This window comes from Thamnophis sirtalis, unplaced genomic scaffold (genome assembly GCF_051295495.1).
Source record: "Thamnophis sirtalis isolate CommonGarterSnake01/CBP01778 unplaced genomic scaffold, rThaSir2_p1.2 scaffold_9, whole genome shotgun sequence".
In the NCBI taxonomy this organism is placed as follows: Eukaryota; Metazoa; Chordata; class Lepidosauria; order Squamata; family Natricidae; genus Thamnophis; species Thamnophis sirtalis.
This window is the reverse complement of record NW_028261389.1, coordinates 36,571,983-36,597,895: the sequence shown is the minus strand read 5'-3', so window position 1 is coordinate 36,597,895 and position 25,913 is coordinate 36,571,983. Positions and strand designations below refer to the sequence as shown.

At 39.1% G+C, this 25,913-nt stretch overlaps 2 protein-coding genes across 2 annotated transcripts in view; one reads left to right on the top strand and one right to left on the bottom strand.

Annotated features, from left to right (window-relative positions):
* Nucleotides 1–3,475: 3,475 nt before the first annotated feature.
* SNRPF (small nuclear ribonucleoprotein polypeptide F) lies at nucleotides 3,476–10,166 on the top strand. The gene is made up of 4 exons (XM_014070295.2): nucleotides 3,476–3,668; nucleotides 4,999–5,124; nucleotides 7,387–7,451; nucleotides 9,127–10,166. The coding sequence occupies exons 1-4, from the start codon at nucleotides 3,666–3,668 to the stop codon at nucleotides 9,191–9,193; spliced, it is 261 nt and encodes an 86-aa protein (XP_013925770.1). The 5' UTR covers nucleotides 3,476–3,665; the 3' UTR covers nucleotides 9,194–10,166.
* The window catches only part of CCDC38 (coiled-coil domain containing 38), a 30,685-nt gene continuing 13,664 nt past the window's right edge, over nucleotides 8,893–25,913 (bottom strand). Inside the window, exons 9-16 of the mRNA XM_014070289.2 lie at nucleotides 24,742–24,855; nucleotides 20,066–20,150; nucleotides 19,781–19,853; nucleotides 18,282–18,433; nucleotides 16,251–16,386; nucleotides 12,366–12,580; nucleotides 11,245–11,338; nucleotides 8,893–9,592 (exon numbers count right to left, since the gene is read on the bottom strand). Of these exons, the coding sequence (XP_013925764.2) occupies nucleotides 9,485–9,592; nucleotides 11,245–11,338; nucleotides 12,366–12,580; nucleotides 16,251–16,386; nucleotides 18,282–18,433; nucleotides 19,781–19,853; nucleotides 20,066–20,150; nucleotides 24,742–24,855 (977 nt within the window). The 3' untranslated portion in view covers nucleotides 8,893–9,484. The remainder of the gene's footprint in view (nucleotides 9,593–11,244; nucleotides 11,339–12,365; nucleotides 12,581–16,250; nucleotides 16,387–18,281; nucleotides 18,434–19,780; nucleotides 19,854–20,065; nucleotides 20,151–24,741; nucleotides 24,856–25,913) is intronic.

Here is a 25,913-nt window from a genome sequence, read left to right as displayed (position 1 = left end):
GAATATCTAACAACTTTTATTTCTGTCTTCCCCTCCTTTTATACATTTCACCTCAATTAAAATCCTACCTCAGTCTAGCCACCCTATGGCATAAAATGAAGTGATCATGAAAGCTTAAGTTTTTAAATATGATTCATTAGCTAGAAAAGGTGCTATTAAACTTCTTCTGATTCTTTGCTTGTTAAAATATCTTAACACTTTTGTATATCAAAACTACTCTGTTATATTTCCATGAATGTTATTGTAGTGTCTTCATTGAATGGTACCCATGCCTCAGTTCTTATTATTTTGTATCCTTATCAGTTATATGTATATCTGGGGTTTCTACAATATGTATGCATGCTCTTATAGGAAGCCCTTTCTCCTCCCCAGATTAAAATATTCTTTATTCTTAATATTAAAAGAGGCAGGATAGAATATCCCAAATTTCCCCAAAGGAGAAATGGAGAAACAGGTTCTTAAAGGCAGAAAGCAGCCCCAGTCTTCCTGCATAGGAAAACAGCCTCAAGCAGAAGTCTTTTGGAATGGAGATTTTGTATCCATTCAGGAAAATTGGGCCAATCTATTCATAAACAAAATGCACAGAAGTTGAAGCTGATGGGACTAAAATCTACATTCCCCCACCCAAATTCTAAGGACAGGACATGACCTTTAGGACATAATAAGATTAACCCACCACCATTAGAGTAGCGAAAGGTACAAGGCTCATTACATTGCAGAACCCCCTGGAGCATCTCAATCAGAACCCTATAAAGATCCATCCACTCATTTAACCATTTGGTCAGCTACTGTAGAAACATTGCTGCTTGTCACTGAAGTTTCTGGAAACCAAATAAACTTTATTTTCTTGCAGTCAGCCTCCATTTTATTTCCAATGCCCTACTCCTGGCTTGGAAGCGGACCGGAATTTTCTTTCTATACGTTTATACATATCAACATTTCATCTGTATAACCTTGGGACTTTTGCTTTTGGTTCTACTTGATGGAAGAGATCAGTGATTCATTGTAACCTATAATCTTTAGACACTTTAGACACATTCTGTACTGCATGTTGCCATGGATCTAATGTATCACAACAAGTCTACTTTTCCAGAAATTCAATCTGTTGCAAATTAATAATAATGCACCATATATTGCTTAACCTTTAAACTACAGCAATGTAAGAAACTGATGGAGATAATGTTGTTTTTGCAAAGACAGACATTTTTAAGAACCGTGGGTATAAAATTTCAGTAGGACATTGAGACATTAAAGGTAAAAAGTTCAAGACTGGAAAACAGGAAGAAACTGTTATGCCGATAAGTGAGTAAGCTTAGTCAAGCAGATTAGTTAACAGTTTTAACCACACAGTCTAGTAATATAGTAGAGAAATTAATTAATTGCTTGCCTCAATTATGCTTATGCAGCAAAGATTGTAAGGAAACAAAAAATGTAGGTTAAGAAATAAAAAAGGGACAAAAGGTAGTAGAGAAAAAAGGGATCTGTGCAAAAGGTGGGGAAACAGATTAAGCATGGGGAAATTCATGGAGAAACAGGTGTTTGGGGAAGATTGCAACCTTATGGTCTTTGTCAAAGAGGGCTGCAGGGAGGGATTTGTGGTTTGGGTAGAGGGAATAAAAAGTTGAAGAAATGTATTCCTTAGTTTTCCTACTTGTTAACCATCCACTCTTGCAATAAACTGCTTGCTGCTTCACTTTATGATTCTGTCAAATTTCTGACTGGTGACTCTGTTTCTCACAGCAGCAAGGCAAAGATATATTTATACCTATACCCACACAAACAATAGCAATAATACATGGGTGTTTCCAGTAGAAATAATTCAGCACAATATTTATTCTTGACAGTAAAATGTAAGCTAAGATATATAAGCTTTACAGATGAGTGTCTCCACTGTGCAAGCTCGCAGCAATAGATGCAAAGATTTCCTATCACAATTCATCAATTCATTTTTTTCTGTTTCATGCAAAAAAGTCTGTAATGTTTCCAGTCAGCAATAACGATATTGTCTTTGCTCTGAATAAGTCTAACAATTTCTACAAGTTTCACTATCTTCATCAACTATTCCTCTATTGTGGATGATGTTGAACCTTTTCACTTTTGAACTTATATACTGTATAAAAACGACATTTATATTTTTTCAAACTGTCTATCCATTAGTCTCCCAAGAAAAGCTCTGGTTTCATGTCTTTTAAAATCTTCTGAAATAATAAATATATATCAAAAAATGGTTGGCTTTATTTCATGTCCACCAAACATGACAAAAAGTGTTGGGTTGTGATGACAAAATATCCCAGCAATGTGGTAAATTGTGATGGGATGGGGAAAAAAACAACACTTTTATGCCGGAATATGTAAACCTGTTCCAGTTCCCTCAGAAGGTTGGCACTGAGATAAGAGGTGGTGTTGGAAGGACGTCTCTTCTACAACCCAGTGAAGATCTTTCTGCCATGGTGACCAGGATGCATGGAAAATTACGAAGCAAAATTACGAAGCAAACATGCCCCAATGATTTACACCAGTGTTTCTCAACCTTGGCTACTTGAAGATGTCTGGACTTCAACTCCCAGAATTCCCCACCCAGCATTTGCTGGCTGGGGAATTCTGGGAGTTGAAATCCAGACATCTTCAAGTGGCCAAGGTTGAGAAACACTGCACTACACCGTTAATAATTAGTAAATACTTCTGAACGATGGTCTTATAAACAGGTGCACAGTGGTTAGCATTAGAGCAATTACATTTCCGAGTAATAACCCCCATAACTTTAATCTTAAACTGTTTACCATGGACTTCACCCCATTCCTAAGGTTTGTAGGAGGGCATGTATAAGCGCACCAGCGTGCCTACCATCCCTGGCCTACTGTCCCCATTTATTCGTATTCGTTTCCTGTGTTCTTGTCCATGTTTATACGGATACTTGTTATCTCGTACATGTTTGACAAACTAAATAAAAAAATTTCCTCAAACTGAGTCTATGGAGGAAAGCTAGGAGTTTTTTAACAAAAATATTCCAATACGTTCGGTGAGAAAGTTATGCGCCATTGTAGCTGCCAACTGCACTTGGCTTCAGCCTAAAATAGAACAGACTTTTTACTTTCACTAATGGGCATCGCCCGTTTTTTGCAATGGATGACAAAAGACTGGAGGACCCTCACTGTACTCAGCAACAAGTAACAGCCAACGGCACTCATTAAAGGCATCCGCACTGCGGCTGTGTTGATACGCTAAGCCCAATGAGGTTCGTGTACGCTAATAGTTCAGCCCGCTGTGCGAACCCGAACAACTGAATTCCATTATGAAGTGCATCGCCTATGAGGCACTGCGCGCGCACAACCAGCCCGCCGCTCTTTACTATCACTCCGGCTCCAATCAAACTCAACTTCCCTAGCCCCGCCCATCCGCCTTGTCTCTGAAAAGCCGCCTATCGAAAAGTGCCTTTGCTTCCCGCCTTCGCCTGGATCATAGAGATAGGAAAATTTGTAAGTCTATCAACAGGACGGGGAGTATTATTCCGTTCAGGTGAAAGGTCAACAGGAAAGCTTTGCTCGAGGAAAGAGACGGCGTGTGACGTCATTTCCTGGCCTTTTCTTTTGCAAGTTTGGCGGGCGCACGTGTTGCCCCCGAATAATTTTTACAGTCGCAGCCGCCCCTCGCCTGGCCGGGTTGCTATGGTGAGTAAAGGAGGGCAGACAGCGCGATCGGAAGGTCCTGGGTCCCGGGTGATGCATCTGGGAGCGCGGTTTCGAAAGCGGCTCTTGGCTGCAGTATTGGCAGGTTGCTGCGGGTTACACCCCCACCCCCTTCCCCTGACTTCGCGGGTTAATTGGCGTTTATCCCAAGAGAGGCGTTGGGGTAGAGTTCTTATCACTCCTAGCTGAATAGGAGACCAGGCGGAGAAAGACTATTGTGCACTATTGAGCTAAAATGGGCTATCCTGGTCTTTGCCGATTCCTAGTTTTCTGTATGTGGGGTGTGTGTCTGTGCATCTGGTGGAGGTGGCGGTAAGCATGGGATATATGGACATTGCTTGCAACTTTTATTTACACCATACGGGAACACGCATGCCTACATTTTATTTATTTATTTAGCGTATTTATATAGCCACCCACCTCATGAAAACATAATTCTGGGCATAATTCTGCACAAACAATAACAGTCTCAAAGCATTCGAACATAATTAGAATAAAGATTTTGGGAGAACAACAGTCACTGGAACCATACCACAACCTTGTGTGAAATCCTTGAGGTGGATGGAGAAATTATGCCTGGACTAACCTCATTTGGGGAGAAGGCAATGACATGCTTTTCCCAAGGCCACAGCAGAAAAGGCATGTTGCCTGGGTCCCATCACATGGAACTCCTTTGGAGTTGGGACCACAGCATATCCCTCCTGGGTGATTAAAACTAAGATTCCTAGCATTAATATTAGGATGCCTTCTGACAACTATATGGCTTGAATACTGGGTATGGTTCTTGTTTGGGGCTTGTTTAGTTAAAGCTTAAAAGCTAGTAAAATAAGGCCAGTTAATAGTATTCGTGGTCTGGATGGTACTATGATGCTGAAGTATGAAGGTAGAGAAAACAACACATATTTGTAAAGTTGACTCCAGGTGTTACTAAGGTAATGCAACATGTAATTATGCTCATGATTTTTAACAACTTTAAAAGAGAATTACCGGTAGATATTTTTTAAATACCCATCACAGATTTGGCTGCTTTCAGAATGGTTGCACTGTAATTTCCATAATCCTAAACACATCTCTGGAAAATATCCCAAATCATGGGACTAATAGGTTAAGTTATGGTGTCATAAGAATACAGGTTGCTTATATGGGATTTATAGAATTAAAGGTTTATTTTGTCAACAGTTTTTTTGAAATGCTATAATCTTTTTCTTAAACTTGTAATTGATAAATCTCAACAATCAAACTCTAATCAGGATAAGAGTTTGGTCTAACAGTGTATACGTGTGTGAGTGTTTTTATTTTGTTGTCTATGCAGAGTTTGCCTCTCAATCCAAAGCCATTTCTAAATGGGCTAACTGGGAAGCCAGTAATGGTGAAATTGAAGTGGGGGATGGAATACAAGGGCTATCTTGTATCGGTTGATGGCTACATGAATATGCAGGTAAGTCAAGAAAATATTCATGTTATCCAACTGGTGAAAAGGATAAGAGTTTGGTCTTCTCCTTATATAGAGAAGATGCTAGTTCTGTGCTATACCTAAGCATAGTAAGGGATTAGTTTTGAGCAAATAAATCGAGGCCTAATGCAATGCAAATATAGCATTGAATTATATAAATGCATAAAAAAAAACAAATGCAAAGACCAATTACTAAGTTGAGCAATCAGGTTAATTTCTATATTTTATTGAACAAGGTTCAATAAAGAATTTATGCTTTGTTTATATTTTTACAGTGTTCAACTGTACAGTCTTATTGCTAACAAAGTATTTTTATTATAACATCCACAAACGTCCTTATAAACTCATGATGAATTATGATTTGGAAGAGGGGAGGTTTCCTTTGTTGATAGCATTGAAATATAAATTGGATTCTTACTTTACTAAAACTTCAGTTAGCTGGCTGCTAAAGGAAGAACGGACTTATCTGTTCCAAGGTCGCCAGTCTATTGTATTTACATGATAGACAAGGGGACTCTTCTTTTATGGCCAGAGCGGAAAATAAACATGCTGCTGTGATAGTCTTTCTTCCTGGTGCTCACCAGCCTACATAGAATTGTATGCACACAAATATTGTTAGGTGATACAGCAAAGTTTTCTTAAATAATGAATTCACATTTCATTATGTGTATATTAAATTCAGGACAGTGATTACCTTTGCTTTGAAAACTTTCTTAATAAAAAAAAGTTTGCATTCCTTATATGATAGTAATTCTACTTTGTATATCTATCAGTCATACTAGCCACATGACCATGCTCTTCAGACAATGCTGGCTCCCTTGGCCAAGAATGGAAATAAGGATCACCCCTTAGACCTGATTGGCCATGGGAAACCTTTACCTTATCTATCTATTGACTGAAATAGATAAAAATGGGGGAAAAAAACCTGTGAATTAAATCATATGAATTAAATCTCTCAACAACAACAATTTATTATTAGAGTTTTAGACCAGTGACCAATTAAATCTCTATATATACACACTTGATCAGAAAAGGTTAAAGAAAGTTAAAATAAATTAGAAAACTAACTTATTTTCTTTTTTGGCTGAAAAAGTTCTTTGTGTTGGCTTAGAGAACCCAGCACACTCTCCCTATTCTGCACTGACTCCCCACTTGAGGATGTGTTCAGTGATGGATACCAAGGAAGGGACCTTTGCATTTGGGGATGCTATTGGCTGAGTGGGACTGCAAGCATGGACCAGGACTACGTCCTCTATTTCTGTTGGGAGCCTCTGCGTTATAACCTTTCTAGTGAGGAGAGAGGACAGAGATGCATTTGGGGATGCTATTGGCTGAGTGGGACTGCAAGCATGGACCAGGACTACGTCCTCTATTTCTGTTGGGAGCCTCTGCGTTATAACCTTTCTAGTGAGGAGAGGGGACAGAGACAAGCCTTTTGGCACAGACCTCATTATTAAAGCTGGTGGGCGTCAAAATTTATGGGAAAAGGGAAGTATAAAAGGGAGTTGGCAGAAGGCAGGAGCTTCATCAATTCGCAGGGTAAGTCTGGAAGCACCTATACAATAGCATTGCTGTTGTTATATGAGACTATGGGAAGTTTATGTGGATCGTAGCCAGGCCTGATGCTAGGAGTGTCTCAGCAGCAAGAATAGATAACATATATCACATATAGGGAAGGGGAGAAATGTCAGCACTGATCAGGAGGAGCTTTGAAATTGACTGATGTGCTTCCTTCCACTTCATATATATATATATATATATATATATATATATATATATATATATATATATATATATATATATATATATATATATATATATATATATATATATATATATATATATATATATATATATATATATAATATATATATTATATATTATAATATATATATATATATACTATAATATAATATATATATTATAATATATATATACTATATATATATATAGGAGTCTATTATATGCATGGTGTATATATATATATATATATATATATATATATATATATATATATATATATATATATATATATATATATATATATATATATATATATATATATATACCATGCATATAATAGACTCCTTATAAGATCTCAGAAATCAGTTCATACTTTGAGAACCACCAATTTAGACTATTAAATATTGGAACTTCTATTAAATTTTAAGTATGGATTGTAGAAAATGTTCTCTAAGGAATACATGTAACTCTCCTATCCAGTAATACTCATTTCTGTTTGTAAAGCTTGCCAATACTGAAGAATATATTGATGGTGCATTGTCGGGACATCTTGGTGAAGTTCTGATAAGGTAATGTCTGCATGTAACTGAGTGGCTTAAAATTAAGTATTGTGGAAAAGTGATTGAAGTGCTGGATGAAGACAGAGACACACAAGGTAAAATTAACACCAGAAAATTTATTAGAAAGTGTTGGGCCAATTGCTACCTTGCCAGATATACATTGCATCTATCTTGCCAAATCATTGTGAAAATCAAATGAGAGGAGCCCTCCATTTGATATGCCTTAAACTCTTGGATACATTTTATACATCTAATAAATAACCTTTATCAATTGCAGGTCAGGTTATGACCACTGATTCAGCAATTGTTCAGTTATGATGTAGCTGAATGAGGGGGGTTTAAGGTTGCTCTGTGAAATAGAGGCATCATAACATCCGCACAGTCACGTAATTACAATTTGGAAACTTGACGACCGACTTGCAGTTATGATGGTTGCAGCATCTAATGGTCATGAGATCACTCTTTGCAACAGGAGATTGTCATTCCTACTCTTGCTGCTTTTTGATCTGTATTCCATAGCACACTTCTCACCCACCCGCATTCTTGCCTGCACCCACCTGCCTGCACTCTATAGCATCTGCCTACCCAAAGCTTTCACCTGCAACTTTCACCCATTGGTCTGTTTGCCTGAGATGTCTCTCTCTTCCCACATTGCAATCAGGTGAGGTCCTCACTTAATAACCTACACGGTCCTGATATTGACAGTGGCAACCAGGAATGTTGGAAATGCTGTTTGTAAGTGATAACATCATATAATGGTGTGCTTTACAGCCACATTGCTTAGTGACAGAAATTCCAGGCCCTATTGCCATCATAACCTGAGGACTACCTGTGTAGTACTTGGCACAAGTAGTCCTTGACTTACAACCATTTGTTTAGGGATCATTCGAAGTTACAGTGGCACTGAAAAAAGTCAGTTATAACAATTTTTCACACTTAGTTACAGCGTCCCCCATTGTCACATACACAAAAGTCAGACGATTGTAGGGTCCCAGGATCATGTGATCACCGTTTGCAACCTTCTGACGAACAAAGTCAATGGGGAAACCAAATTCACTTAAGAATTGTGTTACTAACCTAACAACTGCAGTGATTCACTTAACTCTGGTAGTAAAGGTTGTAAAATGGAGCAAAACTCACTTAACAAGTGTCTTGGTTAAAAATGAAACTTTTGAACTCAACTGTGGACATCAGTTGACAACTACCTATATCGGGAAAAGTGCATTAATCAAATATCTTAGTGCTATAATAAAGTTTTCATTTAAAATCTTCTGGTAAGTTACTAAATACAATTTAGTTACATGATTCTCCTTGAACAATCAAAAGAAACTTTCTTCCTCTCCCCTGAATTTCCTTTGCACCTCGACAACATTCCCCATCCCCCAAAATGAAAATGGAAGGCGTAGGTCTGGGAAAGCAAAATAGCAGAAAGATCTGTTGCACGAGCCAGTTTGCATGTTTCACAATTTCATTCTTTATAAAGCTTTATAAAGTTTCTTTAGTGTATTTGACAGTTATAGAGAAATATATTAAAATAATGACACAAATTCAATAAAAAGCAGTTTTAATATTAAACACAACACCAAATAACAATCAAAATTGTTTGAATGAAAACTAGCTATAGAAAACAGTCTTTTTAATTTATGTGAATTGCAGCAAAAATAACATATCTCTTTATTGCCAGGTGCAACAATGTCCTATATATAAGGGGTGTAGAAGAAGAAGAAGAAGATGGAGAAATGAGAGAATAATATTGGAAAATCTTGTGTTTTTTAATGGGTAAAATATGTATATTCAGTTGGAACTTTTGAAAAAAATTCATGTTTTGTAACATTACATTTTGGGAGGCAGAAAAATACATATGGCTGAAAGAAACAGTCAATATGAAAGATGAACCACAAATATAAAAACTGGGATTATTTAACCTTAATACAAATATTTTAAAGCAAATGGGATCACCATTTACTTTATATGACTCAGTTGCAGTAAACTAGGAGCAAAACTATAACTAGTACAAAAATACACTTTACAAAAAAAACACCTCAAGTAAAGTAGTAATCATCTTCACTTCTTGTAGTTGCATCTGTAGTTTGTTCTGCTTCGTGCTTAGTCACTGGAGGCTGTGAGCGGAACACTAGTTTTCTTCCCATCTAAAACAAAGCCAAAAAATATAAAACCTTCATATGCATGGACTTTTAAAATCAGCCTTAGTTTCCCTGTTAAAAGTTCCCATACATAGTCTTTCACTTATATTTTATACAAATGTAGATACACTTGAAATGGATGCCTGTAGCTGGATATACTTAGAACAGAACTATCAGACAAAGCACATACATTTCAAAGTTGCTTAGTTATTGGGAAGGTGAAGCCTTTTTGGTCTGAGAACCCAGTAAAGTCACATCACTGGACATCTTCCACCACGCTTTAAATTTGGCACACTTCAATCTTAACGTACATTTAAATGCTTTGCAGGAAAGAGTTTTGGCAATGTTTGTATGAATTCTTTTGTTTTTGTGACATTACTACTTTTGTGACAGTTGAAGACAGTCATGATTAACTTGGGCCCATTCATACGGATATGTATCTTAAGGCTAGATGTTAAATATCCCACTTTGATTGAAATTATGTTGTGGCTAGGATTGCTCCCGAAACTATGTAGGTGTCTGCACATTTTTGTTACGGACTTTATGATGAAGAAACTGTATTAAAAAGTTCTTTTAGACAGTTGTGGTCTATATTAATATTTATTTTGTAATATCTTAATCCTTCGAAATTGAAATCAGAATTAAAACCAATAATATAAAAATAATTTAGGCTCTGATTTAAATGTGACTATAATGAATTTATAAAAAGTAGACAGTCATTAAATCTGTTGTTGAATTCAGAATACCACCCAAAGATTAGCAGCTGTGATAATTCATTCTGTGTTGGGAAAGGAAGAAATGCAAAAAGAAGTATTTTCCAAAGTGGCTTGACCTCAGTAACCTCTAGAGGGTTTTTAAAATAATGATTAGCCCTTGTAGTTTTCCTGGAATAGATAGATCCTCAGTGCAGTGTTTTCCAGAGATGAATAATGGAATTTTTGAATTCTACAAGACGCTAATCTGGCAGCTGAGTTATGTGCCAATTTCTGAACTACCCAGTTTCCCCCAAAATAAGACCTCCCCGGATAATAAGCCCAATTGAGCTTTTGAGCATATGCAGCTAAAATAAGCCCTCCCCAAAAATATTGCAACACAGCAGCAGCCCAGAGGTGATCATGGTCACCGCCTCCTGCACCTCAAAAATAATAAGACCTCCCTGAAAATAAGACCAAGCACTTATTTCGGGGGTCAAAAGAAAATAAGACCCTGTCTTTTTTTCGGGGAAACAGTAGTTACAAAGGCATGAAAATTAACTTGTGCAAATACAGTTGCAAAGGCACTTTCAGGAAGAGATAAAGTATATCCACATAATACTCATTTTTAGTGTAGATGAATACATTGCTGCTGCATCAGTTGGTATGTTACTAAATTGCACTATACCATATAATGAAGACAAACTATTCTGTTGGATTCCTCCAATCTCAACTATAAACTATACTATACTAATACTAAACTATATTGTGGGATGACCTTAAATGGGTAGAACACATAATTCACAAACCAAGAATAGGCATAATTACTTAGATACAGCATAAGATGCTAGTAAAAGTTTTAACTACAAATAACAGTTTAGGCTTTGACGAAGTTGCTAGGCAAGCATCTATTCAGCTATCATCTGGCACAATCCAAGACCACATCTCTAAAGCATGACTACCAACCCTTTTCTTTGGTTCTGCAATTGCTCTCTCAAGAGCAAGCTTCAGCCGTTCTTCCTGAATTCTTCTGAGTTCTTTCAGTTTGTCTTCACGTATCCTTCAAGAACGGAAAAAGGGAAGACTTTGAAAATGTAAAGTGTATTGTCTAAAGAAAGCTTCCTTTTTTAAAATGTTCCCTGATTTTATTTTATTATTTTTAAACCTGAACTCAACATTATTTCAGTGAGGGGGAAAAACATGTTAGATCAGAGAATGAGAAAGGGTCATAGCGACTTATTGGAAACTGCGAGGGACACTCCCTGTCTATGTGAGGGATTGCACTTCGAGCTCTGCCTTGCTTCAGTCAAAAGGAAATCTCAATGCCTTTTCTTCATTCCTTCTGGATACAGCTTCCATTGGTGCCCCAAGGTTTCCTTCTAATGAAAAGGACTTAGCACCCCATTCTTATACTGTATAATTACATCAATTATACATTTGTTTTGCCTCTAAGAAAATGATATATTTGTTCATTTTAGAAGACAAAGCTGAGTGTCCTAATGGACAAAAATAATATTTTATAACAACTCCCCCTCCCAAAAAAATATTGTCCAACTACGTGGGAAATGTTATGCATTATATTGGTGAGAGAGAACTTTCTAATGCCTGCCCTGTTCTCCCTTCTTTTATTAATTCACATAATTTCCCCTCACAGAGTTGCAATGCTATGGGCTGAACAGAATCTCCATATTTAGATTAACATTTATAATGCAACAAATACAATCTTCCATTATGTCACCAACTGTGTTCTTGGGAATAATCTGTCTATCTGTCCATATTCCTTGTCACTTGTATAGCTTCAGCATTGCTGACTGCTATTCTCTGTAGTCTGACTGATCTCTTCAAACATATCCATCATTCTGTAGCTGTTCACTCCAACTTTGCTCATACAACTTTTGTTATACTATAAAGGGGGCCTTAGGGATCCTGAAAGCATCAGCAAACAAAAACTGCATTCTTTCTGAAGCTGCCTACTTTTTAGGTCAAAAGCTGGACACATCACCAATCTTGATATTGGTTAAAATGGTGTTGGAATTCAGAGTTAAAATTATGTTAATTGATGAGATTATATTTTGGCAAATTTTTACCTTTGTCGTCTTTCTTTTGCTCTGAGCTTTTCAGTGACTTCAATGATCTCAAGATACTCTTTTGGAAGTATTTCGAACATTTCACAGAGTTCTGAAACTCGCATTTCTATTTTTTTTAGCATTTGAAATGAGGTCATGCTGGATACTTCCTGTGTCTCACAGCAAACTCTGTATACTTCTGCTACTTTTTTAGTAAGTGCATCCAGTATGTTATTCTTATGTTATAAAGAAGAAAATTAATATCATTAACTACTCTTAACCTTGGGAATGGAATAGAGAGTATATTTTAATAAATAAATACATAAACACAATGAAGCAAATTCTCAGGTTATATTAGAAAACATGAATCAAAGCTTATAGTGAAATATTAAAGCTAAATACAAGAGGTAAGCATTTCCCAAATTTAGAGTAAGAATTATATAATTCTGAATATTGCTAAAAGGAAGAAAATAATGTATAAGCAAAAAGGTATTGACTCAGTGAACAAGACCTAATAATACAAAGCTGGCAACATACACTGCAAATTCAAATGGATAAATGTTAAAAAAATAAATGCAGTTTGGTGGTCAAAAAGGCATAAAACCAATGTGGATGCAAACACAAATGTAAGAACCCAATGCACATTGGAAGGAGAGATGTTCAGTTCAAGGTTACAACATCCAGGACTTTGGTGGCCCATCCTGAATTCACTGAAACCGTTTCAATATTGTTCTGACCAGTTGGAACTGTGAAGTGGGTATTGAGATCATCCACTCTGAGATCTGGTAAAGCTGGAAAAACTTATTAAGGGAAGCAGTAAGTAGGATTCTGTGCCGATTGCTAAAACAGTTCAAGAAGGGTCCAGCAAAAAGGAAAAAGCCCATGCAAAACAACAGAAGAAGCCACTGTTCCTCAACAGAATGTTTAGTAAGGATTTGAAGAGAATAATTCCACATATAAGAAATGGAAATGCATACACACCACCAAGGAAGAGGACATAGGGAGCAAAGAACCAAAGAGATGACTGTCAAAAAGTCAATAAAGAATATTTATTATTTATCAGCTCATTTTATAGCTGCTGCTCAACACACCAAGTTGAACAAAGGATTCCGGAAAGAATAAAAAAGGACTTCATTATATATGCTCAAAAGAAAAAAGAAAATTGGTAGACTAGCTACACTGAAGGGTTATATTCAGAGGTGGGTTGCTTATTTTTTTACTACCGGTTCTGCGCTTGTGCGATTCTTCTGTGCATGCACAGTAACGTCTGGGTGGGAGGGCGGAGCCTCCCTCCGCCACTACTACTGGTTCAGCCGATCCAGGCCGATCCGGTAGCAACCCACCTCTGGTTTTATTAAAATAATATTGGAAATAATTAAAAACAATTGCTTTTGAAATAGTAATTGATTACAACCTCAGTATTGGTTACAATTACAATGCGGCTGCTAAATAGTCTAATGCAGTTTTATATTAATACAAATACAGTTTCTCAATCACAGGTTGAGAGCTAGCTGGGTTCTAGCTTTTTAAAAGCTAGAAACTGGGAGGCTGTAAGCTACCTGCTCCAGAAAGCCATCGGGAGGACTTTGGGCCTTCCTCATTCTCTCTCAGCCCTAGGAAAAATGAAGGGCAACTTGCACTTCTGAAAATATTGCAAAGAAAACTGCAGGGACTTATTTATTCAGTCATCAGGGCCAAGAATGACTTGAAGGCCTTAAAATGAAAATAAAAATAAAACGTTTATTCAGCAGCAGTCCACAAATGTAGAGGGATATACATTACTTTTTAGGAATCTGAAAGGTGCCACTTGGAAAAAGATTAAAGACCTATTCTGTCTCACCAGAATGTAGGACATGGAATAGACATATGGAACAGGAAGCTAATGCCAGTTGTATGTAGCGGGAAACTAACCGTAAGAGGAATTTGAGAGAGTAACAAATTAGGCAAAAAAGTAATAGCCTCCCCTTTGCTGCATATGTTCAAGCTAGAACACGCTCAAGGTAGATTTTTACACTATGCAGCATCTGTATGTATTCAGATATGGAATCATAGAATATAAGAGGTGGAAAGGACCTTGGGGACCATCTAGGTCAATTGTAGACTAGATTTTTATTTAGATTTTTTTAAAGATTTTATTTATTACTTATAGGCCGCCCTTTTCCCTGAGGGGACTCAGGGCGGCTTACAATTCATGGGAGGGGGAGTGCAAGACAAAACATAAGACAATATGTGAGTAAAAAATAAAACGATAAAACACAACTTTCATTCAACATTCAGGTGGGGCGGATTAGAATCTTTATCCCCAGGCCTGATGGGATAGCCAGATCTTAAGGGCTGTGCGGAAGGTCTGGACGGTGGCGAGGGTGCGAATCTCCACGGGGAGCTGCTACTGAGAAGGCTCTCCTCCGCGTAGTCGCCAGTCGGCACTGACTGGCGGATGGAACTCGGAGGAGGCCTAATCTGTGCGATCTAATAGGTCTTCTAATAGGAAGACTAAATGCCTTCTGGTTCTATAGTTCCCTTACTTAATTACTTCATTGTTAGAAAAGGTGCTAATGGTAGAAAAAGTGTAAGGAAGGAGAAGTGGATGACCAACAGCAAGGCAGATGGATTCAGTTACAGTGGCAATGAATACAGTGGCAATGAAGAAGACCTGAAAGGCCAGATTTGGAACAGATTGTCATGGAGAAAATCTGGGTGGTCATTAAGAATCGATCCAGATTCGATGGGATATAATAAATCAATAAACCAAGCATTTAATTACCACTATTAGATATTATAGTGCTAATCAAAGCCATTACTTCATATTCCATATCAATAATAAATTGCTGATGGTCATTTTGGACGCTCTGCAATGTTACTCAGTATTTATCTGGCACTCTACTTCTTAAACTAAATGTTGCCCACTGGCATATTGACAGGACTGGTTTCCTTTGTCTATCAATGATGAACCTGAGTCAGCCCATAGATTAGATTAGATTAGATTGTTTATTTGTATGCCGCCCTTTTCCCTGGGGGGACTCAGGGCGGCTCACAATCAAAAGGAAGGGGGGGGGAACAGACTTTTACATATAAGACAGTACATGATTAAAACGCAACATTCATACCATTCGGGCGGGTTACAATCTTTAGCCCCAGGCCTGATGGGATAGCCAGATACTAAGGGCTGTGCGGAAGGTCTGGAGGGTGGTGAGGGTACGAAGCTCCACAGGGAGATCGTTCCATTGGGTCGGGGCTACCACCGAGAAGGCTCTCCTCCGTGTGGTGGCCAGTCGGCATTGGCCAGCGGATGGAACTTGGAGGAGGCCTAAATGATGAGATCTAATGGGTCATGTGGAGGTGATCGGCAGTAGGCGGTCTCTCAAGTACCCAGATCCACTACCATGAAGGGCTTTATAGGTGGCAAGTAGCACCTTGAAGCGTATCCGGAGATCAACAGGTAGCCAGCGCAGCTCGCGGAGGATAGGTGTTACGTGGGTGAAGCGAGGTGTACCCACAATCGCTCGCGCGGCTGCATTCTGGACTAGCTGAATACCTCCTTTGACAGTGGACATGGTATTCAAAAGTTGGTTGTAAAGTTGTGGTTCAAACTCACCTTCTGGCGGTAACTTCCCGCATGCATCCCTGGTATCAGAATGGAAGCTCTTTACCATTGCTCCCTTCTGGGATGTTTTTTATTTTATTTTCCAGTCTAACCTAAAACCTTGATATTTCTTCCATTCAATAACAAATCAGGCCTGACCCTGCTTAGCTTCTGGGCTTAGGTAAAGGTGACTTGGTGCTGTACCAGAAGCTCCCAGAGTATTACATACAGATAAGAGATACAAACTCAATACAAACTGAATTATCCTTTTAGGATTGAACAATCTGTGCTATGATGAAGATGGTTGTTGCATTCAGACTTACCATGGATGCTGGATTATATTCTCCTGAAGAAAACATTTTAGCTTTTAATGCCAGTTCAGCACTTTTCCCATCTTCTTTGAGGCAAGCAGCTATTAGAGCTTCTTTTTTGTCCCTAAGGCGCTTTACCTTTTGTTCCCTATTAAAAGAGAGTATAAAACTTCATAGCTGGAATCTTAAATTAGTTTTGTCTCTTTTAAGCTGCTGAAGTTTTTCTATTCTAACATTTTTCAGCAGAGGAAATAACACATTTTTGCTAAGACCACATTGATTTAATAAGATTACTGGAAATTACCACAGAGTGATTTGTGGCAGAGACGGTCTTGAATTTGTAGCAGTGTCATTATAAACTGACTAATGCTATAAAATAATTATCCAAAATACTTGCTACTAAGAGCTAAAACCCCTTAATTAGAAAGGATATCTTTTTCTTTAATTAAAACATCATTTAGAAAAAAATGGTGAAAACATGTAAAATAATACATTGTATAGAATAGCATATAATGCAGTGTTTCCCAGAATTCTGGAAGTTGAAGTCCACGGGACTTAAAGTCGCCAAGGTTGAGAAACGCTGATATAATGGAATGCTCATCAATTATATTGAAGGGGAGTGGGTAGTTATCCTGCATTGGATAGCGGAAGGCAGCCTCTATAGGAGACAGATGTTAAAGGAGCATGTGTGGCAGCTCTGTAGCTTCCCCTCCTGAACCCCATCATAATGTTTTTCTCATGTACCATAAAGCCTACCCTGCATAGTCTTCCTGGAAAGGTAGAAAGTATTGTCTGATTACCAACACTAGGTTAAGATTGAATTGCTAGTCCAACCAACTTCAGTGGACGGAATTGTGATTTACCTTATGCAGCAACATGTTTTGAGTTAGTTCTGTATTGGTGTGCCATAATAACAAGATTTAAAGCACCATATGCAGTTTCTCAAGGACTGGCTCCTTTGAAAATATGGTTTATTCATGTAAGAATATAATTTCTTAATTACATCCTCTACATTTCTTAATTATATTATTTCCAGATGCAATAATCTTATCTTCACTGGGCATGTTATTTTTATTGAATTGGAAAGACTTTGTGGAGGACAGCTTCCATGTAATAAAGATAAAAGGTTCTCCTTGTACATATGTGCTAGTCGTTCCCAACGTCCATTCCCAACAGATGGTGCTCATCTCCATTTCAAAGCCGAAGAGCCAGCACTGTATGAAGACGTCGCCATGGTCATGTGGCCAGCATGACTAAATGCCGAAGGCACACGGAACACTGTTACCTTCCCACCAAAAGTGGTCCCTATTTTTCTACTTGCATTTTTACATGCTTTCAAACTGCTTAGTTAGCAGAAGCTGGGACAAGTAATGGGAGCTCACTCCATTATGCGGCGCTAGGGATTCGAACTGCCAAACCCCGTCCTTTCTGATCGACAAGCTCAGCATTTTAGCCACTGAACCCCATGACCCTCATTCCATGTAATACAAACATTTAAAAAAAGGTGATGGGGAAGGCAGTGTGTTCTCTCCCTGACATTCTCTAACTAAAGTCTTGAATGATTAAGATTATTCAGTGTTCTAAGGCAGTGTTTCTCAACCTTGTCAACTTGAAGATGTCTGGACTTCAACTCCCAGAATTCCCCAGCCAGCATTCGCTGGCTGGGGAATTCTGGGAGTTGAAGTCCAGACATCTTCAAGTTGACAAGGTTGAGAAACACTGTTCTAAGGGTTCATTTTAAAGCCAAACACATTACATTTTTTAGGTACCTCATATCTATTAGCTTCTCGATTCTAACATTAAATCCATTTCCCTGTGTTAACTGTTCAGGAGCTGAAACCATTCCACACCACACCCTGCTTAAAATTAAGCTAATCAGCTGTGCCTGAAAGAGAGCACCATATTGAATTCAGCTTCTTTTCCTGGCTTAAAATAAAAAAAATCCCAATAGGCTTGTTTGGAGCACAAATTGCTATCAGTATGTATGTAGGTTCACAATTTGAAAATATATATAAAACAACCCTATTAAAATTAATAACTTACATATGCTGCTTAACTATTTTCTCTCTTTGCTGGGTTTCCTCTAATGTGCCACTAATGTCTTGAATGTTTTGGAATAATGAAAGATTTTGCTCTTCAAGATATCTGAACATCTGAAGTAACTCCTCTGTGTCTTTAAAGTATATCTCTGGTTCCTAATGAAGGAGAGACAATAAAGCATAATTTCTGGAATGGCACATCTGTTTGCAAACATTTTTTTTGAAAAAAGTTGTGAATGCCCCAACACTGGAAGTTTTTAAGAAGATGTTGGATAGCCATTTGTCTGGAACAGTATAGGGTTTCCTGCCTAGGCAGGGGGTTGGACTAGAAGACCTCCAAGGTCCCTTCCAACCCTGCTATTGTATTATTATTGTATTAAAATGGAAATATGGGAAAAGAGGGCATTTGAGGATCAACTGGCAATAAAGGACTATGTTTTCCTCATTATTAAATGTATAAATCAGCAAGAGAAAACCCATTAATTTCATTTGCCAATTTATATATTATGCAGACTGCATGGTTTGCTATGCCACCAATTTTCTGTAAACATGCTTAAATATGATGGGGAAATATGATACGCACTGAAGTGCTGCATAATGTCCCTCATATTTATAGACACCACTGTTTGCTATAGAGAACACAAATAAGTTCAAGGATTACTTATCAGGTGCAAAAGATCAGGTCTACATGTGAAGATTCAATTAAACTGATGTATTATTATTCATGCTTATGCACAGGAAGACTCAAATATTTGAGAATCTTCCTGCTAGCTGTTAGATTGTGCTCAATGGAATTCAAGAGAGGTTGGACTTGACATGCTTGTGATTCTTTAGAGATTCTAGACTGATCTCTCTTTTAACTCTGCACCCAGGTTCTGTCACTCCTTCCTCACATTACTGGATTGAATCCACTAAAAACCTACTGGATAACGTATATAAAACAAAATATTTCTTTCTTTCTAAATACCTTGTTAATTATAGAATGAATGAATGAATCAATCAATAATTCTTTGATTTATTTATTAGGTAATGTTTTCTGCTGCTTTGATTCCTATAGCACTCAAAATATGTACAGTAGTTACGATTATGTAGGTCAGTGTTTCTCAACCTTGGCAACTTGAAAGATGTCTGGACTTCAACTCCCAGAATTCCCCAGCCAGCATTCGGTTGAGAAACACTGATGTAGGTGATATCTGAAAGGTTGTGGGTATTAAATGATATCTAGAGGCACACTTCTTTTTCAAAAACAGTTTTATATTATTTTTACAAACAACTCAAGGTGGTAAATATATCCAACACAACGTCCTCCTCCTATTTTCCCCACATCAATAAGCCTGGGAGGTGAATTGAGCTGAGAGACAGTGACTGGCCCAAGGTCACCCAGCTGGTGGAATAGGGCAACTCTTGGGTAATTTAATGAATGCAAGCAAACAATCAAATTCAGCACCAAGAACGCCACAGTTTAACTCTGAGATATTTATATTTTAAAGATAAATGTCTTACTCTGTCACAATTCTGGATATCATCCAAGTTAATAGTGTCTTCTGAAGATAAAGAGATGCTTTCACTTAGACCACTGTTATTAAAAGAAAAATTAACTTAGATATAATTTGTGTGTATATCTTGAAGCTTGCCAAGTAAGTGTTTAATGCCAAGCAGGAAGATTATGCTTGGTAAAGTAAAGATCCCACCTGAGGGAAGGGGACGGGAGGGGGGGGGGAAGGAAAGTTGATATCCATAGATGAGCTTGATTTAGATTTTTTTTTCCTGAATTCAGATTACTATCACCTTTCTGATGATACATATGAATCATCTCCGAATACTTTTGGATCTATTACTCCTTGTGATGACCTTCTAAAGAATCTGTAGTCTCCTGCAAAAAAAAAAGAGGGAACATATAATATCATTCTTATTTAGCAACAGGAGTTTGCTAGAATTATATCATACACAGTGGAGTAATGAATCTACCATGAAAGGACTGCCCTAAGCAAGAATAAGCAACTGTGGAAGCACATAACTCCCAATTCTACTTTTTAAATTTTTGGTGGCCACTAGAATACTTGCAGAATGTTCTTCTGTAATAAAGGGCAAAACAGGTACATTAAACTCCTACAAGGATTAAAACATCTATTTTTACCCCTTAAAATCTCCAGGTGTTTCAATGCAACCTGGGTGATAGTTCTTGGTCCTTAATCAAAAATGGAAGCATCCTATGTAATAAGTGCTCATTGTCCAACTACTATCTTATGCATTTTCATAAAACGAATAAAGAAAAAGCAAACATGCAAGTGAGAAAAAAACATTAAAGAAAAAAGTATACAGAAGTAGCTTCTCATATTCTTCATAGCACTTATAAGCGCAAATATATTTTCTTTCTAAACTTACATCATATTATGCTTTTTTCTATAATCTAACCTGTTTAATCATCAAAACCATGAGTCACAAGTTCATTTTTTTTATTTTTATGCAAAAAGTCCATAAGAAATGTGCAGACAGCAATAAATATAAACATGTTTTACCAGGGGTGGGATTCAGCATTTTTTAATACCGGTTCTGTGGGCATGGCTTGGTGGGCATGGCAGGGGAAGGATATTGCAAAATCCTCATTCCTTTCCAGTCAGCTGGGACCCAGGAGGCAGAGAATAGATGGGGCGGGGCCAGTCAGAGGTGGTATTTTTTCCGAACTACTCAAAATTTCCGCTACCAGTTCTCCAGAACTGGTCAGAACCTGCTGAATACCACCTCTGGTTTTTACTCTAATCAAAGAAGTTAATGTATCCATTTTAGTAAAATCAGTTGACTTCAACTATCACTCCATAATGAGCAGTGTCAACTCTTTTCATCTGTGCATACAGTAATCTCACTGCTATGATCATATACTGAAATACTTTTTCATGGGTTCTTTCTAATGATTTATCCATTAATCTTAAAAGAAAAAGTTCTGGCTTCAGTTGAATGTTGATCTTTAAAATAATCCATATCAAAGTAGGTATTGGATCTAATTTTTTAAAGCCTTTTTACACATTCATTTTTTATTTTCATTTCATTTATTGGACATTTATAGGCCGCCCTTTTCCCTGAGGGGACTCAGGGCGGCTTACAATCAAAAAGGAAAGGGAGTGTAGGACAATACAAAAGAAATGTGAACAAAAATAAATTAAACAGTAAAACTCAACATTCACTCAGCATTCGGGAGGGGCGAAAGTAGACTTATCCCCAGGCCTGACGGGCTAGCCAGTTCTTGAGGGCTGTGCGGAAGGCCTGGACGGTGGTGAGGGTACGAATCTCCACGGGGAGATTGTTCCATAGTGTCGGAGCCGCAACGGAGAAGGCTCTCCTCCGAGTAGTCGCCAGTCGGCACTGACTGGCGGATGGAATACGGAGGAGGCCAACTCTATGCGATCTGATGGGACGCAGGGAGGTAATTGGCAGAAGGCGGTCTCTCAAATAGCCAGATCCACTACCTTGGAGCGCTTTATAGGTGGTGAGTAGGACCTTGAAGTGCACCCGGAGATCGACAGGTAGCCAGTGCAGCTCACGGAGGATCGGTGTTATGTGGGCGAACCATGGTGCACCCACGATCACTCGCGCGGCCGCATTCTGGACTAGCTGAAGTCTCCGGATGCTCTTCAAGGGCAGCCCCATGTAGAGCACATTACAGTATTCCAGCCTGGAGATCACAAGGGCTCGAGTGACTGTTGTGAGGGCCTCCCGATTCAGGTAGGGCCGCAACTGGCGCACCAGGCGAACCTGGGCAAATGCCCCCCTGGTCACAGCTGAGAGATGGTGGTCAAAAGTCAGCTGTGGGTCCAGGAGGACTCCCAAGTTGCGGGCCCTTTCTGAGGGGTATAAGTTTTGTCCCCCCAGCCTGAGTGATGGCATGTTGGTCAAATTTTTGGGAGGAAAACACAACAGCCACTCGGTCTTGTCTGGGTTGAGTATCAGCTTGTTTGCTCTCATCCAGTCTTTAACGGCTTCTAGACCCCGGTTCATCACGTCCACTGCTTCATTGAGTTGGCACGGGGCGGACAGATACAACTGTGTATCGTCCGCATATTGGTGGTATTTTATCCCGTGCCTTCGGATGATCTCGCCCAGCGGTTTCATGTTAATGTTAAATAGTAGGGGGGATAGGACCGACCCCTGCGGCACCCCATAAGTTAGGGGCCTCAGGGATGATCTCTGCCCCCCCACCAACACCGACTGCGACCTGTCCGAGAGATAGGAGGAGAACCACTGCAAAACAGTGCCGCCCACCACTATCTCCCGCAGTCGTCGCAGAAGGATACCATGGTCGATGGTATCGAAAGCCGCTGAGAGGTCCAGGAGAACTAGGATGGAAGCATGGCCTCCATCCCTAGCTCTCCAGAGATCATCGGTCAATGCGACCAAAGCGGTTTCTGTGCTGTAACCGGGTCTGAAGCCAGACTGGAAGGGGTCAAGATAGTTAGCTTCCTCCAAGGTACGCTGAAGCTGGAGAGCCACCACCTTCTCAACAACCTTCCCTACAAAGGGGAGGTTGGAGACTGGACGATAGTTATTAAGAACAGCTGGATCCAAGGACGGTTTCTTCAGGAGGGGTCTTACCACCGCTGTCTTGAGCGCGGTGGGGAAGCACCCCTCCCGAAGAGAGGCGGTAACAACCGCCTGGATCCAGCCTCGTGTCACCTCACTGCTGTTGGCAACCAGCCAGGAGGGACACGGGTCCAGTATGCAGGTGGAGGCACTCACAGCTCGCATAGCCTTGTCCACATCCCCAGAGGCAACTTCCTGAAACTCAACCCAGAGATGGTTTGCCAAGTCTTCTCCTTGTGTCTCGGCTGGATCTACTGGGGTGGAGTCCAGGTCCGCTCGAAACCGGGCAACTTTGTCCGCCAAGAACTGGACATACTCCTCAGCTTTACCCTGTAGGGAGTCCCCGTCTCCCTCCCTCCCTCCTATTTAGGTATAACATTCATCAAGCATGATAAAACGTTCCTTCATGTTTGAATGTTTATTTCATTTGTATGCTGCCCTTTCCCCCCGATGGGGGACTCAGGGTGGCTCACAACTCAAACCAGGGAAGGGGGATATAGACAAATTAACAACAATACAAAACAATACATAATTTAAAACACGCAACAATCATACCATTCGAGATAGGGGCAACGGTTCTTTAGCCCCAGGCCTGTTGGAACAGCCAGGTTTTAAGGGCTTTGCGGAAGGCCTGGAGGGTGGTGAGGGTGCGAATCTCCACGGGGAGTTCGTTCCAAAGGGTCGGAGCAGCCACAGAGAAGGCTCTCCTTCATCATGTTTCCAACATGCATGTGAAGTGCCTTTCTATATTCTAAATAATTTCTCTGGCATTATGTATCAATGATACATCATTTTATAAAAATTCTCTTTTATTTTGGAATAAAAGGCACGGTTCTTCTTTTTTTCTTTTTCTTATGTCTCAGTTGGCTCTGCCTAGTTAGTCAAATAGTTGTAGATGACATGCGGAGCCATATTTGCCAGCACAGCAGCCCTCAGCTCCGGCACACATGCTTGTGCCACTCAGCTCATTTTTGGCCTTCCAGAGGGCCTGGGGAAGCCATTTTCACCCTCCCCAGGCTTCAGGAACATCTCCGGAGCCTGGGGGAGTCATGTGTACATGCACTGGGGGGTATTGCATCTGCATGTGGGTAGGGCACATGCACAGACACAATTTTGGCATAACTTTAGAAAAAGGTTAGCCATCACTGGTCTAGCTCATATTACTCTTCTATTCTTGTTTTGTAAAATCCACCAATTATTACTGCCCACATATATAAACAATCAATCTTCCAACAGCGGTCCAGTCTGTTAGTTTAACTAACTTTATTATTTTCAAATATACTTTTGTCAAAGAAAAAAATATTATTTCTTCTATTTTTTTAAAAAATTGCTATCATTTTCTGTTTGAAATATCCTAATATTGTAATCTTGATCAGCTTTTTATCTTTAAATTAAAATCCTTTAAGATAGGTTTTCCTCCCTCTTTTTAATTTCAAAAAGAAGACACTGAAATTCTTTCATCTTCCTTACTTTTGGAATATCTTTCTTAGATTGTAAAGTACTTGAATTGTAAAGTGATTAAAAACGTGAACTTTTTGCCATTCAAATGTCCATAAAAAAGCTGTACAGCAATTCAGGGCAAATTGTAAATCCATTACTTCCCAATTAGTGGACTCACAATTGATCACTAAAGAAACTAAGAAACTAAATTGCTGCATGCTTTGTTTTGTTTTTTGTAAGGAGAAGCTCTTCCAGAGCACAAGTGGGCAATCCCCTGATTTCTCCTACCTCCAGAGACATTTTCTGTCACCAGAACCAACTCTTGATTGGCAACTGAACCACCGTGCTGTTTCCACTTGATGAGCTGCTTATAGAGATATCTAATCAGCCATAACATCTCACCCCAAAGCCCAGACTCCTTTCTTTCAAATGTCTTCCTTATTCCTTACCTTGGCTATTTGGAAGTTGTCCCTTTTCCTCAGGATGGCCTAAGGCGCCTGAGACTGATTTATCGACTATCACTTTCTTGGCATGCTGCGGCCCTTTATGATGTGTCACTTTGCCTAAAAGCAGTAGCCAGATAACACAAGAGTCACATATTTGTAAAAAGAACAAAACATAAACAAGTCATCAACTCTATTAACCCTTACTGCCATTATCCAAACAAGGCTACCTTTGATAGGAAGTGGAAACAATCTGCAACTGATATAAAGTGTTGTCAAAGAAAATGGCCAAGTCATGGGACTGGAGAATGAATTATAATGCAGGAAGCCTAGGGAAATCAATAACACTAAGACTAAGGATGCAGCAAAAGAGAATGCTGATACATTATTTTCATCCTATATCAACAGAACAATTATGCTCTTAGAGTTTTCCCTAATCTTGATGTAATGCCATTACAAATTATTTATTTAAATTGTAAAGTTATCTATTCAAACATTACTCCAAGTTTTACAGTTGGTTAAAACTTCATTTTAAAACACTGAAGCAAATAGCAACCTGGAGAAATACACAAATATTCTAAATATTTAAACGAGATCACACATGATCCTGTCTCAGAGCCTGTTGAGGCCAGAGCCTGTAAGAGCCAAGGTGGCGCAGTGGTTAAATGCAGCACTGCAGGCTACTGCTAGATCAGCAGGTCAGCGGTTCAAATCTCACTGGCTCAGGGTTGACTCAGCCTTCCATCCTTCCGAGGTGGGTAAAATGAGGACCCAGATTGTTGGGGGCAATATGCTGACTCTCTGTAAACCGCTTAGAGAGGCCTGAAAGGCCTATGAAGCGGTATATAAGTCTACTGCTATTGCTATTGCTATTGCTGTTTAAAAAAATAGTTCTAAATGCTTTCCAGAAGGACAGATGCAGAGGTGCTAGGGAATCGGTTATCTCCGGTTCAGGCAAACCAGTAGCGGTGGCTGTGGGAGGCTCCACCCACCCACCCCGACGTAATGCACAGGAACTGTACATACGCAGAAGGTAGTGCGCATGTGCAGAAGTGGCATGTGCACTCACATTTGTGAACCGTTAGGGAATCCCATTGCTGGACAGATGGGTCAGGGCCAAAGAGAGGGCAATTATTCTAGAAATAGGACTGACAATTTCACTATATAAATATTTCACT